Consider the following 17,515-nt stretch of genomic DNA (forward strand, 5'->3'; position numbering starts at 1 on the left):
ATGTATTTAATATATTAATATGAACATAATGTGTATTTAATATTAATTTAACATATAATATGTTTTATATATTAAATGTAGACATATAACTGTGTCCCATAAATAATACATATAACATTTTAGGTATAATATATAGATCTATAATCTCACCCTGTCCTACATATGTATATAAATACTGAAGGTACAGATCTTTGGGAGAAAAATTTAAGACAATCAACTGGTAAATTCTGCTTGTTGGAGTCAACACTGGAACAAACTTTCTAGAGAAGAATATGAACATTTGTAACAAAAGACATAAGATGTACACTTTGATCCCCAAAAGTCCTAATTCTGAAATTTATAGAAAGGGGGAAATCATAAGAGGACACAGATATATATAAGAATCTAAATGTCAGCTGGGACAATTAGAGAAAAAAACTTAGATATGCAGCCTCAATACAGTTCCTAAAACTGAAGCCCAGAAGTGGACAGACTTCACGGCCCCATCACAGGCCTCCCCTCCTGGCATCCCAGAGCAAGAACCTGCTCTCTGGTGACGATCTGGCTCCCGGGAGAAAGAGGCATGAACCACACAGGCCCAGATCCTCACACCCATCACAGCTATCAGGTAAGTCACTGTATGCCCGAAAAAGACCAGGACTGCTACAATGGTAGAAACCCTCAGGGAACGGTGAATAAGTGCTCTCTCATAACATATCATAATGTTTGTAATACGGAAAACATGGAAACAATGGGTATGTCCCAAAACAGAGGAATGCATAGGTAAACCCTGGTGGGTCTGTACGATGGGATTCTTATAAGTCACTAAAATTCATCTTGAAGGTAAATAGCTGATGACATGAAAAGACGTTCATGCAGAGCCAAGTGAAGAAATCAGACTACACAGCATCGCAATATCACCCGTCCCATGGTGGGACAGTGGTTACCTCTGCAGGATAGAATGATTAGTGATTGATGTCTTTTTGTTTATTTGTTTCTCTGGTTTCTAAGTTTTCTCCGTTCAACACATAATAATTGAGCGATGGAAATGGGGGGAAATTATTTTAAACAAAGATGACTTTTCCTCCTTTAACAAAAAATTGGGCAACCAAAGGAAGGTGTGTGTGTGTGTGTATTCCGCACCCAGCGTTTGCTATAATGATAGAAATTGAAGGAAAAAGAGGGGCATGAAAGACTAGGGGGAATCTCAGGCTGGTTTCATGTATGAAAACCTCGTTTTAACTACCTACCTAGTTATTAACTGTGTTCATCTGTATTGGCAGGGGTGGGGGACAGGGGAGTGAGGTTGACAATGGGTCTGCTATGAGAAGTTGCAATTCCCCTTTGAGGAAGCACCTTAATTAAATGTAGTCTGTGTGGGTTCATTTTTGCGTAATCTGTAATGCCCCAGACTGCATTCCGTTGTTTCAGTGACTAAAATAAGTGCTTTTGTGACCTCTAGTGGTCATGGCTGGTAAAGGATAAGCCTCCTTTAGGGAGTGGTCAGTTATGCATAACCACTTTTGTGAAGATGCAGGAGAAAGAGGAAGGAAGATTGCTACCAAATACTTTTCCCCTCTTTAAAAATAGTATGGAATTAACAAAGTGGATATAGAGGGAACATACCTCTACATGATAAAGGCAAGCCTACGGCCAACATCTTACTCAAGCATGAAAAGCTGACAGCATTTCCTCCAAGATCAGGAACAAGACAAGGATGCTTATTCTTGCCACTTTTATTTAACATAGTATTGGAAGTTCTAGTCACAGCAGTCAGACAAAGAAAAAAGAAATAAAAGGAATCCAAATTGGAAAGGAATAAATAAAACTATCACTGTTTGCAGATGACATGATACTAGACATAGAAAATTCAAGACATTACCAAATAACTAGAGCTAATAAATGAATTCAATAAAGTTGCAGGATACTAATATAAAGAAATGTCATGTTTCTATATACTAACAACAAACTATCAGAACAATTAAGAAAACAATTCCACTTATAATTGCATCAAAAAGGATAAAATAAGAATAAATCTAACCAAAGAGGGAAAATACTTGTACTCAGAAAACTATAAGACACTGGTCACAGAACTAGAACAAATTCTAAAATTTGTATGGAAACACAAAAGACCCTGAAGAGCCAAAGCAATCTGAGAAAGGAGAACAAAGTTGGAGGTATCACACTCCCTGATTTCAAACTACACTTCAAAGCTACGGTAATCTAAACAGTATGGTACTGGCACAAAAAATAGATCAAAGGAACAGAATAGGATCCAGAAATAAACCACACTTATATGGTCAATTAAGCTACAATGAAGGAGACAAGAATATATGATGGGGAAAAGACAGCCCCTTTAATAAATAAACTGAACAGCTATGTGCAAAAGAATTAAACAAGACTACTTCCTCACACCATATACAAAAACTCAAAATGGATTAAAGTTGTAAATGTAAGACCTGAAACCATAAAACTCCTAGAAGGAAACAGAGGCAGTAAGCTCTTTGACATCAACCTTAGCAGTATTTTTCTGGATATGTCTCTTTAGGCAAGAGAAACAAAAGCAAAAATTTTTAAAATGGGACTACATCAAACTAGAAAGCTTTTGTACAGCAAAGGAAACTATCAATCAAGTGAAAAGGCAGCCTACCAAGTGTAAGAAGATATTTGCAAATGATGTATCTGATAAAAGATTAATATCCAAAATACACAAAGAACTCATACAACTCAACATGAAAAAAAAAAAAACACCTGATTTTAAAATGGGCAGAGGACCTGAATAGACATTTTTTTCCAAAGAAAACATACAGAAACCAACAGGTACATGAAAAGATGCTCAATATTGTTAATCAGCAAATCAAAACCACAATGAGATACAACCTCACACCTGTCAGAATGGCTATCATCAAAAAGACAACAAATAACAAGTGTTGGCAAGGATGTGGAGAAATTAGAACCCTCGTGCACTGTTGGTAGGATTGTAAATTGATGCAGCCACTATGAAAAACCGTATGGAGCCTCCTTTAAAGATTTAAATAGAACTGCCACACGATCCAGCAATTTCACTTCTGAGTATTGACCTGATGAAGATATAAAAAAACATAATTCAAAAAGATATAAACACTGCAATGTTTATTGTAGCACTATTTACAACAGCCAAGGTATGGAAGCAACCTAAGTGTCTATCAATAGAAATCTTACCATTTGTGACAATCTAGATGGATCTAGAGGGTATTGTGCTAAGTGAAATGAGTCAGACAAAGAAAGACAAATATCGCATGATCTCACTTATATGTGGAATCTAAGATCAAACAAACAAACAAAACAAAATGAAAACAGATTCACAGATACAGAGAACAAACAGGTGATTGCCAGAAGGGGAGCAGTGAAATAGGTGAAGGGGGTTAAGAGGTACGAACCTCAGTTATATAATAAATAAGTTAAGGGAATATATAGCATAAGGAATGTGGTCAATAATATCGTAATAACATTTTATGGGTCCAGACAGTTACAAGACTTATCTTGTGGGGAACATTTCATAATGTATGCAAATGTCAAGTCATTACGTAGTACACCTGAAACTAACATAATACTGTATGTCAACTACATTTCAATTAAAACAAGTTTTAAAAGGTACAAATGAACTTACCTACAAAACAGAAACAGAGTCACAGATGTAGAAAACAAACTTATGGTTACCAGGGAGTAAGGGTGGGGAGGGATAAATTGGAAGATTGGGATTGACATATACACACTATAGATATAAAATAGATAACTAATACGGACTTGCTGTACAGCACAGGGAACTCTACTCAATACTCTGTAATGGCCTATATGGGAAAAGAATCTAAAAAAGAGTGGATACATGTATATGTATAACTGGTTAACTTTACCATACACCTGAAACTAACACAACATTGCAAATCACCTATACTCCAATAAAAATTTTTTTAAAAACCAAAAATATTCCAAAACAACTGACTACAATTAAATTTCACAAGTAAATGATTCTTGTTCCTTTGGGTCTGGGTTTGCCAATCAGCTTTCACACAGTTGCCTGCTTCTGGAACCAAGTCCTTGACTTTGTTTGCAGGTACACTCTTTAGAGTTGTCTCAGCAATGCCAGCTTTAAGCTCTGGAACATATGGTAATAAATCAATTTCCTGAAATACCATTAAATACATAACTAACTAAATAAATTTTTAATAAAAAATAAAATAAAAACAATATGCAACTGTACTTGCCTTTAACCAGCTATCTGAATGACTTGTAGCAAGTTCATGATTGAGGATAACATGCTGATGAGGAGGTAGAACTAACTTGACTCCTCTAGCCCCTCCCAGCTGAGAGCCTGTAGTTCTTTGAAATAGCAAAAGCCTTGAGTCTTGCTCAGAAGTGCAAATGATTCTGAGATTGAAATGAACACACACACACAAAAATATGAAGAACAAGAATTCTGGCCAAGGAAATAAAAATGGAAAGGGAGAGAAAATGGAACTTAACAAAAAGTTTTAAATTTTATCTTGAAGATCAAACATGCAAAACGTGCCATAATGTTTTTTGCAAAGTAAAGTGCAAAAATGGAGACCTTGACAAGACATATATAAAAATGTGTAATAAAGTAACAATGATTGAAAGAGTGTATCACTGGTTTCAGAACAGAGAGAACATGAGAAGGGAATAAAATGTCAAACGGAATCAAAAAAATTATGTGGGAATTTAGTACATTATAAAGTCACATATTAAATGAGGATTTTCAACTTGGAAAAGAATTATGTTAGATCCCTACCTCTGGCCCTTATAAGCATATGCTCAGAGTCAAAAACTCTTAAGAAAATTACTGTCAGATTTTACTGCTTAAAAAAAAACATAATGGGGAATTCCCTGGCGGTCCAATGGTCAGACTCCTCGCTTTCACTGCCAAGGGCCCAAGTTCAATCCCTGGTCAGGGAACTAAGATCCCGCGAGCTGCGCGGCACGGCCAAAAAAAAAAAAAAAAAATCATAATGGTCATGCCTCAAAAAGAAAATTAAAGGACATACTGAAAAATGAAAAAAAAAATCAAAACATATACAACTGAAGAGGAGTTAATGTACTTATACATAACAAGCAGTTTTGAATCGAAAAAAAAATGAACAGTATGATTGAAAAGTACACAAGCAAGCAAATCACACATACAGTAAAACAAACAGACAAAAACATATGAAACCAAAGAGATGAGAAAAAGTTCAGCACTGCTAGTTATTTTTAAAAATTTTTATTGCTAGTTATTGCAAACTAAGGAACTTCCCTGGTGGTCCAGTGGTTAAGACTCCGTGCTTCCAATGCAGGGACTGTGGGTTCGCTCCCTGGTCTGGGAGTTAAGATCCCACATGTTGTTTGGCCAAAAAAATAAAAACAAAAAAGCAAACTAAGTATAACCAGATGTAAGTTAGATCACTAAGTAGAACTCAGAGAAGGCTATCAGAAATCAACTTTAGTTTACCCTTCTACTATTTATCCAAACCAACTCTGTAAGGCTGGGTTTTTTTTTGCATTTTTCATTACTCTCTGATATTAAAAAAAAAAAGTTGTGTTGTCACTTCTAGCCACAGAGAACGTATTGATTTCAGTAACTAAAATGTCCAAAACTGTGTAAAAATCAAAACTCTGAATTGCATTTGGAGGTAAAGCTGCTCCCCGCTCCCAGCTCAGCCCAACGCCAGATAGAAAGTGGTGAAAACAAAAATGGAGGCAAGGGAAGAGGGCTCTTATTTCCTCACTTCTGCACATTTACCAATCACTTAAGACCTTTTCTACCCCTGACCCCTCACCTCTGACCCCTTTGGGATGGCTTACCGTCATGGTACCTGTTATGAGTTGACTTGTATCCTCCTCTCCCCTGAAAAAAACATAAGTTGAAGTCCTAACCCCCAGCACCTCAAAATGTGGCCTTATTTGGAGAAAGGATCTTTACTGAGGAAATCAAGTTATAGTGAGATAATTAAGGTGGGCCCTAATCCAATAAGACTAGCGTTCTTATAAAAAGGGGGAATTTGGACACATGACAGACAAACATAGAGGGAAAATGATATGAAGAGACACAGGGAGAAGACGGCCATCTACCAGCCAAGCAGAGATCCTTCCCCACATCCCTCAGAAGAAACCAACCCTGCTGACACCTTGATTTCACACTTCAAGCCTCCAGAACTGTGAGGCAATAAAATTCTATTGTTTAAGCCACCCAGTCTGGGGTACTTCGTTACAGCACCCAACAGTACTGACTCGTATAGTTTCAAGTATACTCTTCCTCTTATGGTGCTTTATGGAGTCTTCAGAGGACACACACACACACACACACACACACACACACACACACACACACCCTAACCCTAACTGCTGAGGACATCTCAGTTCCCTTGACGCAGGCAAATTCATCTCTGCTAAACGGTTGGCTGTTTGCATATAATTCTTCTCACAGGCCCTGGACATCCATCATTACACCTCTTCCACCTTCTTTCTCCTTGTCTCTCCATGGGGTCCCGTTGGACAGGATATAAGAAAACCGTAAACCCACACACTGCACTGGGGTCCGCATCTGGTCAACAGGATATTCACACCTTTGACCTGCCATCAATAGTAGTGTGGCTACTTCTCTCTACTCTGATGTCACAGGCTGCTTTGATCACCCTCCAAACGTAGACTTTCCCGAGCCCGTGTCAACACCAACCCCCTTCAAACTGCAGAGGCCTCATACCAAGCTCTCTGCGCGGTCCTGAAGTGTCTCTCACTAGGCTGGATGGCTCACCTCATCCCTAACCATTGGAGAGGGGAAGTGAAACTCACAGTATGTCAGCTCTGTCCAAAGAAATCTTTATTGTCATTGCCAGTTTCCACTTCCTTTCTTGATTTTTCCAGTGCTTTTTACAGGCTGAAGGAGAGTGGGTAGCTAAGAAGAGCAAAGCCACTTCCAACCAGCTCCTTGATAAGTCCAGCCTAGGAGGCCCAGCTCCTCACTCTGGAATACGGGGATTACCACATACCTTGGGCCCTCAGGCAAAACTAAGTCAGAAGCAATTCTGCTTTAAAACCCTGTTATAAACATAACACTGGATGTGGTTTTTCACCTTTCATATTGGCAAAGCTCTAAAAGAACGTTCATATCCTTCCTCAGAAGGGGTGTATATAAAGTCACGCTGATACATTGTTGGTGAAGGCCCGTTTCACGCAATTTGATGAGGTAAAATGATTTTAAATGAACATCCCTTTGATCCAGTGATTCTTCTTTGGAATTTGCTCAAAAGAAATACCAAAACAGTATGCAAATGGTCTGTATAAGGATGTTTATTACAGCATGGTCTATAATAACAGACTTGTAAATAACTTGACTAAGCCACAATAGGGAATCATTTATTATGGTGAAAAAATTCATAGGAATACCATGGATCTAGTCCGTAAACGCCAAGACAAAAGCATGAACAGTAGTCGGCATTGTTCCCTCTTCTTGGCCAAACAATTAGGACTAGATCCATTCTTCGTGCCTGTTGACTTACTCCCTGAGAAATGCTGGAAATAGCTCTCCTGTAAAACTCTATGAACTCCCCAAGTTGGGACTGACTCTAATTTAGCTGGAAAGCTCTGGAATATGTGTAGACACATTCATTTTTCTCATGGCAGTAAGGTGTGTATGTGTATGTGTGTGTGTGTCTGTGTGTGCCATTTAAGTCAACAACCGGACCTGGGACTGGGCTACAAGTTTCTGTTATCTCTGGATGTTTAAATAAGAAGATTAAAAACTGAGGTGTTAATTTTTATACAGGTGGGAAAAATATACATCCCAGTGAGTACTGGCCTGTATAGTCCAGAAACAATGCCTTGTACCTATACTCTACTTTTTAAATTTTCAAAGTGCTCATAGAGCACTGATTCCCAAACATGACTGGGCATTAGAATCACTCGTGGGGCTAGTTCACAATAGGACTTCCTGAACCCCACCTTTAGAGTTTCTTAGTAAGTGGGGACCAGATATTTACATTTTTAACAGAGGCCTCAGGAAAGTTCAAAGACCAACTTTTGGGAGATGTTAGCAAATGCATTCCAATAAAAGTAAGTTCATCAAGGTTCTTAATCCTACTTTGCATCATACTGTGTAGCAAATCGTGTAATCCCTGAACCTCAGTCTCCTACAAATAACAGCCATAGAACTATCAGAAGAGAAGAAAAATCGAAGGGAAAAATGATTTTCTGTGATCAGGGAAGACCTCAGGTCCATCCTTCGATTTTTCACAGCCCTTTATTTAAACTTCTCATATCTCAACGTTAGCTAATTGTATTCTCATCATATCATCCCTACATAAATATAAATTCATAAAGGGTCACCGATTTTTCATATTTGTATCCTCCATTGTACTTAACACAACTCTTACAAAGAAAAATAGACATTACGGTACTCCTTAAATGTAGAATTTTGAGTTAATTTTTCGTTCTTTTAAAATAAGCAATGAGGTAGAAATTTTAGGGCACCAGAAGACTTAGAGACCAATCAAAGAGTGATTGTACGGCAGCTTTATTCTCCATCCAAACAATCTTATACAATATTCAGCTTGAGATTTTTAAATACCTGAGTACATCTGAATCTCCCACTTTCGGTGGAAGGGAGAGGGGAGCACAGAAGGGCTGCCCAGAATCTGACACGGGCTGAGGGGGCGGGGGCAGTTGAACCTTTTAAAACTGCTCTTGGGACAGAAATGATTGGCTGTAATAAAATTCACTAACTCTTTTGATACAGAGTCAGTGTGCAAATAATTAAGAAGTACATAAAACTGTGGACAGGGAGAGTTCTTCCAGTAGCTTTGCGAGATTACAGGTTTTATTTGTTGCCATTTACGATATTAATCCTTGGAGAAAGACCACGCACAGATTTAGCATGATTTAAATACAACAGACATCTGCCTCAATTGGTAATCCCATCGGTATCCTAGAAGCTTGGAAAGAGACACTCTCTCTTTCTAAATATTAAAAAGCATCATGCCCATAAAAATGAGTTGCCCAACATTCTCCCAGAAGAATTATACCTTTTTTCATTTTAACCTGATATCGAGTCATATTGTCCGTTCACTGGGGTCTGTGGAGTCACACCGACTGTGCTCAAATACTGATTGTACTGTTTTCCTGCTGTGTGACCCTAGGAAAGTTAAATCCTTTGACCTTCGAGATGGAATCTGCAAAGTGGGTGCAATGACTTACTTATCGCACGGATTCGTTGGGAGGACTAGACGCAAGGATGAGGTGCTCACCGCCCGACACCGTGCCAGAGCCCAGTAAATGTTAAGACAGTGATGAGTCCTTCGCTTTTTTCTAACGTCTTGCGGGAGAGAAGGGGGCTAGAGACGCGGCGTAACGTAGTGAATTGTAAGGAACCAACTTGCCATACGAACCCAGGCTTTCTTAGCATGGTACTGCGGGGAGAGAACCCCCTGCCCTGCCGCCCTCACCTCCGGAGAGACCCCGGAAAGAACGGGGGGCGGGACCCGCACACACCAGGCCGGAACCCACGTTCCGAGGCTCCGGTTTCTTCCGCTTCCACCCGCCCTCACTGCAGGGGGGACCGGCGCGAACGCAACTTCCGGCCCGACCAGGTGGGAGCCGGAGCCGGTTCCGGCGTGTCTCGAGAGTGCCGCGTTCCGCGCCCGCGTCGAAGTGTTCGCTGCGGTCGCCGTGGGGAGCCCGACGCGACCGCACGCGCGTGACCATGTGGCGGCTCCTGGCTCGCGCCCGCGCGCCCGTCCTGCGGGCGCGTTTGTTAGGTCAGAAATCCCCTGATCCCTCCAGGCCTTGCCTCTCTCCACACCCCTCCCCCGCATCGGGTATCTCGCACGGTCCCAAGACTCTGCGCACGGTTGCGGAAGCGCGGGGAAGGGGCTGCCCTTTGCTGCCGCCCCTCCCGCCATAAGATTCGTGCAAAAGGGTCAACAGCGTTCGTGCAACCTGGGGATCGGCGCCCAGAGTCCCCGGCTTGTCCTTTGGGGGCGGGGGGTAGTGCCTGTGAGCCCCTTTAGTGGAACCCACGTCCCAAACCCACAGGACACCTCTGTCAGGAGCGTATTTGGCCCAGAGTGTACCAAGCCCTGGCCTTCGTCGTTTAACTTGATCTGTCTTTGTAGATTCTTGGGCAGCGCCGCCCGCCAGCGCTGGCCTAAAGACGCTGCTCCCGGTGCCCACTTTTGAAGGTGAGAGCTTATCCGTTTTCCTGTTTGTAAGCCTTTTCTGTGATGGAACCCAGCAGAGGATAGGTAAAGAGTAGGCGTGTTCTTGTGCCCCCTATCCCTATTCACCCATTCAGTAATTATGTATTGAAGACATACTGTATGCCAGGCAGTGTTCTAAACGCTAGAGAGAAATCGAAGAACAAGAGACTCAAAAAGACTCCTGCTTTTAGGGAGTCAACCTGTCATGGGATATCTCCCATATGGCCTACCACTGGTGCGTGGCCCACAGCTGCCCACTCAGCTAAACCTAACTGGCCTCAACTGAGACTTTTGATGTTTTCTCCAAATGAGGTTACACATGTGCAGGCAGCAACAATATTATGTGAAAAGCATTAATTTGTTAATATAAACAATTAAGGTAAGCCACAATTTGGTATATCTAACTTACCTTTTTTTTTTTAATATATTGGAAATCTCAAAAAAAATGAGAGCGGCCTTGACCTCTGAGGGCCTTATCTTCTACACATAATTGAGAAACTACTACATGCACTGGAGTACATATGGCCGTGGAGGCAAGAGAAAGCATTACTAAGTTTCTGTGTAGCTACATATAGAAATGGCAGGGGGCAGTTTCTGTAGCCCTTAAAGTCTCCTGTTTTATACTGGACTCCATCACAGAGCCATGCTTGCTTTACTGTAGAAACACTTTAGATGACTTACAAGTTAATTTTTTTTTTCCATATTGTCAAAACGTCAGACATGATAAAGACGTAGCATGTCTGGCCCCTCACCCAGCAACCACATTGTAGTACAGGCCTCAGCATGAAAAGCCCCTGTATATATAAAGGAAAGAGCACTGATCAAAGGAGTACTAGGTTGTAAGTTTCCCAGCAAGAATGGGCAGAGCAGGAGAACTTAGGTATTTTGATGTACAATATAGTATCCTTTCCACTGCCTCTTATCAGAGAGGCAGTGTGGTATTTTTTCTTAAGTGACATAGTGTCTAGCTTTTCTGTTTTGACTGGATGACCCGAACCAAATTATAAAATGTCTCTAGGCCTGAAGTTCCTCTTCTATAAAATGGACTAAAAATACCACCTGCCTAATGTTGTGTTTCTTGATGTGGATGTTATGTGGGTGTGTCTGTGTGTTCACTTTGTGGTAATTCACATTTTTTTATGGGGCCCTTTGATACATGTGTGTTAAACTTTTAAAGGTTTAAAAATATTAAAAAGGAAGCCCTAAAAGATACCAAGGCTATCAAGTTGTTTTAACGATTAAATGAGATAATGCATGTAAAGCACTCAGCTCAATTCCAGCACTTAGTAAACATTCACACACACACAAATGTTCCCTAGTGTTACTTTGTGACACTCTCATACCTTCGTACCTTCTCTAACAGTCCCTCTTTCGGTGTTAGGTACAGAGTCGGCATTTTAAAAAAGCATTTTGGTTTGAAGGTTAAAACTCTGCTCTTAAAAGGTTCAAAAACATTTGCATCAACCACTGTCGTAATCAGAAGATTCCAGTGTCAGCGAAAAGCATCCACAAGATAAACCTCACACACTTCTGGAATTGCTGTTGAGTGGTAACTTTAAGACTTTGACCTGATTGTTATAAATCTTTCTAGGAAGAAAATGAATCCTTTGAGATGTGTGGTTTGACTTACTCTTGGTTGTCTGTGCTCCTTTTAGATGTTTCCATTCCTGAAAAGCCCAAGCTTAGATTTGTTGAAAGGGTACCACTTGTGCCAAAAGTGAGAAGAGAGCCTAAAAACCTGAGTGACATAAGGGGACCTTCCACTGAAGCCACTGAGTTCACTGAAGGCAGTTTTGCGATCTTGGTGAGTCCAGCGTCAAGCGGCTGTAGGACGGAAGCCAGGGATTAAAATAGACTCCTTGAGTTCATTCTCGTCTCTTCCTCCACAGGTTTTACTAGAACTGCCACTAGTTGCTCTTTAAACTGATGAGCAGGACCCAGTAAGCATTAAGTCATAAATGTTTTTTGTTTTACGTAGAGTGCAAATAATGTAAAAGCAGAAGGAAGAGGGTACCTAACTTACCCCATAGTTAGACCATGAGATTTTCTCAAGCCTCTGGTCAAAATAAAACTATCCATGTTTTAGTACATGGGACAGATGTTTCCTTCCTCATCAAGTAGCTTCCGTGAAGACTTGACGTCAGTACCTACACACATGGCTATGGACAAGGATTTAGTTCCCATCAGGCAGCCAGAGTGATGTTTTAACGTCCGATTCCCACAGCCTGCACGATCAGCCCCTGCCAGCCTCTCAGACGCAGTGTGTTCCCCATTCCTCTCTCTACTCCAGCCACACTGGCTTCTGCCCAGACTCACCAAGCCACCTGCTGCGCCAGAGCCTTCCCATGTGCCATTCCTCTGCCTGGAACACTCATCTGTTTCCCCTTGGCGGGTTCGTTCCATTCTGGCCTCAGCTATAAAGGTCACCTCCTCAAAGAGGTCTTCCCTGGCTATCCATTGAAGCGGGTCCACCCTTGTTCCCATTTATTACTGTACCCTAGGCTTTTCCTCCATGGTACTTACTAGAACTTATATTTTTACTTTCATGTGTATCATTGAAGCCACAGTTACCATAAAAGAAGAGACATAATAGATCCCATGAAGGATATCTAAATCCCCATATGTTTCTAATTCTTCCATTTACTTTTAGGCACTGGGTGGCGGTTACCTCCACTGGGGGCATTTTGAAATGATGCGCCTGACAATCAACCGGTCTATGGACCCCAAGAACATGTTTGCCTTATGGCGAGTACCAGCCCCTTTCAAGCCCATCACCCGCAAGAGTATGGGACAGCGCATGGGGGGCGGCAAAGGTGCCATCGACCACTACGTGACCCCTGTGAAGGCTGGCCGCCTCATAGTAGAGATGGGCGGGCGTTGCGAATTCCAAGAGGTACGGGGTTTCCTCAACCAGGTTGCCCACAAGTTGCCCTTCCCCGCAAAGGCCGTGAGCCGTGAGACTCTAGAGAAGATGTGGAAAGATCGAGAAGAACGAGAACGGAACAACCAAAACCCCTGGACCTTTGAGCGCATTGTCACTGCCAACATGCTGGGGATACGGAAAGTGCTGAGCCCCTACGACCTGACCCATAAGGGGCGATACTGGGGCAAGTTCTACATGCCTGAGCGTGTGTAGTGAGGATTGTAAGCAGGAAACGGACACAGGCTGTTTATTCCCCTCAGCCAGTCCTTCAAGTCTTTGGGTAGCTCTGATGTCATAACCAAGGAGCAGCATATGAGTAGATGCTTTCTGAAAAGCTGTACGACATCTGTCAGGCTTTTTAAGTGCACTGTATTTATATTAAATAAAGTTTGAGCATCACCTCAAGATGATGTAACTTCTCACTGGTCACTAATTCCCTTAAATGATTAAGAACCAGGCCTGACTGACTGTTAGGAGCTCCAATTCTCCCCGGCTATAAGGTAAATGTCTTCAAGGCTGAAGCAAACGTTTGCATCTCCCACCTCTGATTCAAGTGAGACTTAATGTCTGTACTGCCTTTTATATGTACACACTTAAGGAGCTAGTTTCTATGACATTTTACTAGTTACAGACTTTTAATGTTTTTGGAAAAGCAAAGAAAACAATAGTACATAGGTTAATTGATTCAACGTATTTATTTACGCCCAGCTACCCATCTTCTCTCAATCGTAGAAGGGGGGATGTTGGACAATACGGCAACAGACATACCCTTGCCTTTTACCAAAAGGAACTGATAGAAACAAAACCTGAATTGTGTGGTCTTTCCTAGGCCTGAAACCCTCTGGGGATGGGGGGTATTTGGCTCTATATCTGTGTCCCTACAGGTCCTAGCACAGTGCAGGGTGCCACACAGCACTCAAATCTTACTGTTGAATGAACAAGGGCCCTGGGTGATTCAAACCCCATGGTTCCAGCTCCCTGTTTGCCATTAACAAAATTCATCTATTTTTTCAGAGCTAGCCAGCAATGGTTTCTATCCTGTATTCAAACCAAAGGAAATACAGATTGATAGGAAAAATATTAAACCATTTGCTTTGAAAGTGGGCAGAAAACAGCACACAGACTAAGATGTCAATTTTTTAAATCCCACTTTCTTAAAAAGTAAGACCTCCGGCAAAGAAAATAATTTACTTTCAAAAGTACAAATTTAAGCAGCTGTGTGGTCCTTGAGAATTGTATACCGTGATTTTTAAATATATTTTTAGTGAACCTCTTGTACTATAACTAATCACTAAATTGCATTAGAACACCCCTGAACCTTGAATTGGGGACAGTGTTTGGAACAGTTTCTTGTACACAAGTTGCCGGCCAACAAAGCCAGTTTCAGCTGGCAACGTGCATCAGTGAGAAGGGGTGTGAGTGACAGCCTCGTTTTTCTGACCTAACTTTGTCACCTCTTCTTTGTTAGGGTTCACAGAGCATGGTATTCGTGACTGTTGGGTGTTCAATCACAGCATAACGTGTTTCTTTTGGGGTCCACGTTTAATTACTGAACCACAATCCTGGGGCCAGCCATCTCTGCAAAGTAAGAGGCCGTTGACAGAACTCTTATCACCACCTCCCGTAAAAAAAGGACTTTAAAGTGTATGTTGTGAAAGTGGGGCCTGCTCTGCTTCTGCGTGGGTGGATCGACCATTCCCAGGCATTTCTAAACGGCCTGTGACACAGACCATTTCCCACTGATGCCTTAAAGCGTTTAAGAGGCAAGTCCAAGGACTCGGCCATAGCAGAAATCAGAGCTTAATTTCAGATAAAGTCAACAGATTCTTGAGCAGCTGTAAGCGGCAGGCACTGTGCTAAGCACTGGGGACACAGCAGCGAGGGAGATGTGCCTGGGGCCTATCGTTAGACAATCACCTCGGAGAATGTTGGACCCTGAAGAAGGAAGGAGACAGAGCGTTGGTCAAAGGTGAGACCTAGAACTGGAAGAGCAGAAGTAACAAGTGCCCTGATCCTGACTGACTCCCGGCAGTTAAAATCAGGTCCTGATGAGCGGGCGTGCTTCAGCCGTAACGTCAGCGTGGGCTCTGGCTCCAAGTTTATTTCCTAAACAGGTACCTATGCTTTCTCCTCTACCCTGCAGTCTCCTTTAACCATCCTCCTAACCTGCTACGCAGTGCTGTACTCCCTGTTCCTTCACCCCTGCCTGCCATCCAAGTCCATATTTTTGTAAATCCCCTTTTGCGTAACTTCTAACTGCTAGGTGGTTGAGGTCCTGTGTCCTAAGAGGTTTCACAATGGAAAGAAGAGCTTTGGAGGAATCTGCAGCGGAGAAGCGACGGCACCACAGAGGTGGAAGAAGAATTGAAAATGCCAGGTGAGGATCCATCTGTGAGGACTGAAGGGGATAACAAAAACGGAGGGAAAAAAACCATAGATTATACAGCAAAACGTGTGGGGCTGGGATCACCAAGCCTGTCTACAGGGGTAAGGGACTACTCACAAGGCTGCCAAAACCTGTCCTAACCTCATAAGGGGAAAATTTTATTGATATTTACTTTGGGCTCCCTGTGTGGCCCTCTTCCAAAGAGTTCAGGGTGCTTCTAATGCAATAATGAATTCTTTCTCCTCTGCCGTTCCCACATGCCAATGCCCAGATTTCACTACAGGAAATCAACACCCTTATGCAAAGCATTCTGAACAAAACACTCTGCTACCAGACCTGCGTACGGGACAGACTGCCACCTTCTGTCTCCCCATCTACCTTTTCCCTACCAACTCCCTCTTCACGCATTTTTCTTGGTTTTCTCCAACCTTCATCCCAGCCCCCAGTCCCACACAGATTAAGGCACCTGGTGACAACCAAAGCCCTCAGGACACAAGCGTCTTGAGCGAAAACAGGCCTGACCCTTCCCACAGATGGCTCACCTGTTTTGTTTTGTGTTTTTTCAGGCAAATATGCCCCCAATAGTAGAAGCTAAGATGATCGCAAGGATGACACAGCAGATCATGATCATGATCTTCTTCTGCTCATCCAGACAAGGAAAGAAAAGCACGTGAGAAACAGTGTCACTGCAGAGAGGGTTCCAGAGGACGGGAGACGAGGGTGGGTCTGGGCATGGAAGCAGATGTGAAGGTAAAGGGAGATGGATCTGGCTTCTAGAACCCAGGGTACTAAGAGAAATGTCACTTCTCGGTGAGAGATGCAAAACTCAGATCAACAGCGAGCTCAGAAGATGTTTCGTATGTTGTTCTGCCTTCCAGCTGCCATCGTATCAGATTTACGCCACTTCCCCCCAGAGCCAGATACTCTCAGTGAGTCAGCTGAAGTCTTCTGCGGGGGGGGATTCCCTTGAAATCTAAGACTCCAATACAGTTACACTGCACTCTGAGAGAGTTCAGCCATTTTCAAAAATTAGAACTTTTGATCCATCTGATGTAGCACGTGGTTAAAAAAAATGTTAACCCCTTTCCGAAACCTAAACAAAAGCCACCACATGGTGGGAGCCACCAGGTGTTTTACAGGGACACCGAGCCAGAACTGCTTCACAATCAAATACAGTCATTTATTCTTAAATTAGCAATAAAATAATCAAGTTTACATTTTAAAAAAAAGTACAAAGAAAGAACAAAAATCCCTTCACTTGTGTTCCGAACTATAAGCCCCAGGCCTCAACCTCAGGAGAGCAAAGATCTGTCTGTGATTGAAGCTTGTCTGCCCTGTTGCCGGAGCCAGGCCTGTTGGACATCACAGCCATAGGCAAGAGGGCGTCCCCTTGGCTCCGTCCAAGTGCCGGGCAATGATTAGGAGTAATCATTCCTTTGCAGAGGAAGCCAATGGACCGTGCCTGGGTTAGGGTGCTCGCCCTGTCCTAGAAGGCATTAAAGTCAAAGGTGAAATATCAATCCGGGAGGCTGGCAGAGACCAGCAGGGGATCTAAGGGGCTCACACTGGCTCAGCACAGTCAATACACTTAAACATTTCCTAGCTTTTCTTTGCTCCATGACAAGTGGGGGCGACAAAGCATCTATGAAGCTTATTAATCTGGGAGCAGGAACAGCTGCTGAGTAGACCCCGGCCTCCCCGAGCTGACTCCGCCCTGGAGACAGGACGTCCCAAAGGTCACATGAACGGTACCAGATTGCTGTGGGACGTTCTCAGGACAAGCCTAGCCCAGGCAGCAAGTGGGGAGAGGTGTCGAGCTCGTCCCACCTTCTGTCTGCTAAAAACCTAATGGGGATCAAGTTAGTCCTCGCCCCAACCATCTGTGATTCTCTGAGCGCTTGTGCAGAAAACAGCAGGTTTCCCGATGATGTGGGAAGATCACATTTCTACTATGATTCATTTGCAGGTAAGCAAATGTCTCTTGCCTAATTTTTAGCCTAG

General features: G+C 42.5%; 2 protein-coding genes across 8 annotated transcripts in view; one reads left to right on the top strand and one right to left on the bottom strand.

The window, feature by feature from the left end:
* STX3 (syntaxin 3) overlaps positions 1–17,515 on the bottom strand; it is a 136,214-nt gene that overhangs the window by 79,167 nt on the left and 39,532 nt on the right. For 3 of the 7 annotated variants that reach the window (XM_079930897.1, XM_079930892.1, XM_079930894.1), the window contains one exon: positions 15,498–16,154. The exons of 2 other annotated variants lie outside the window; for them this stretch is intronic. In XM_079930897.1, coding sequence (XP_079787023.1) covers positions 16,077–16,154 — 78 coding nt within the window. In that variant the 3' untranslated portion in view covers positions 15,498–16,076. Of the gene's footprint in view, positions 1–15,391; positions 16,155–17,515 lie in introns of those variants that run through there. 2 more of the 7 variants (XM_079930898.1, XM_079930895.1) reach the window with 1 other exon arrangement.
* On the top strand, positions 9,457–13,522 carry MRPL16 (mitochondrial ribosomal protein L16). The gene is made up of 4 exons (XM_079930901.1): positions 9,457–9,764; positions 10,122–10,187; positions 11,861–12,009; positions 12,856–13,522. Exons 1-4 carry the CDS (start codon positions 9,710–9,712, stop codon positions 13,339–13,341), a joined length of 756 nt encoding a protein of 251 aa, XP_079787027.1. The 5' UTR covers positions 9,457–9,709; the 3' UTR covers positions 13,342–13,522.

This window comes from Stenella coeruleoalba (assembly GCF_951394435.1).
Source record: "Stenella coeruleoalba genome assembly, chromosome: 8".
In the NCBI taxonomy this organism is placed as follows: domain Eukaryota; kingdom Metazoa; phylum Chordata; class Mammalia; order Artiodactyla; family Delphinidae; genus Stenella; species Stenella coeruleoalba.

Coding starts and splice junctions, on each gene's coding strand:
- MRPL16 (XM_079930901.1), top strand. CDS start 9,710: ATGTGGCGGCTCCTGGCTCGCGCCCGCGCGCCCGTCCTGCGGGCGCGT. Junction 10,188..11,860: donor CCCGGTGCCCACTTTTGAAG/GTGAGAGCTTAT, acceptor TGCTCCTTTTAG/ATGTTTCCATTCCTGAAAAG. Junction 12,010..12,855: donor AAGGCAGTTTTGCGATCTTG/GTGAGTCCAGCG, acceptor ATTTACTTTTAG/GCACTGGGTGGCGGTTACCT.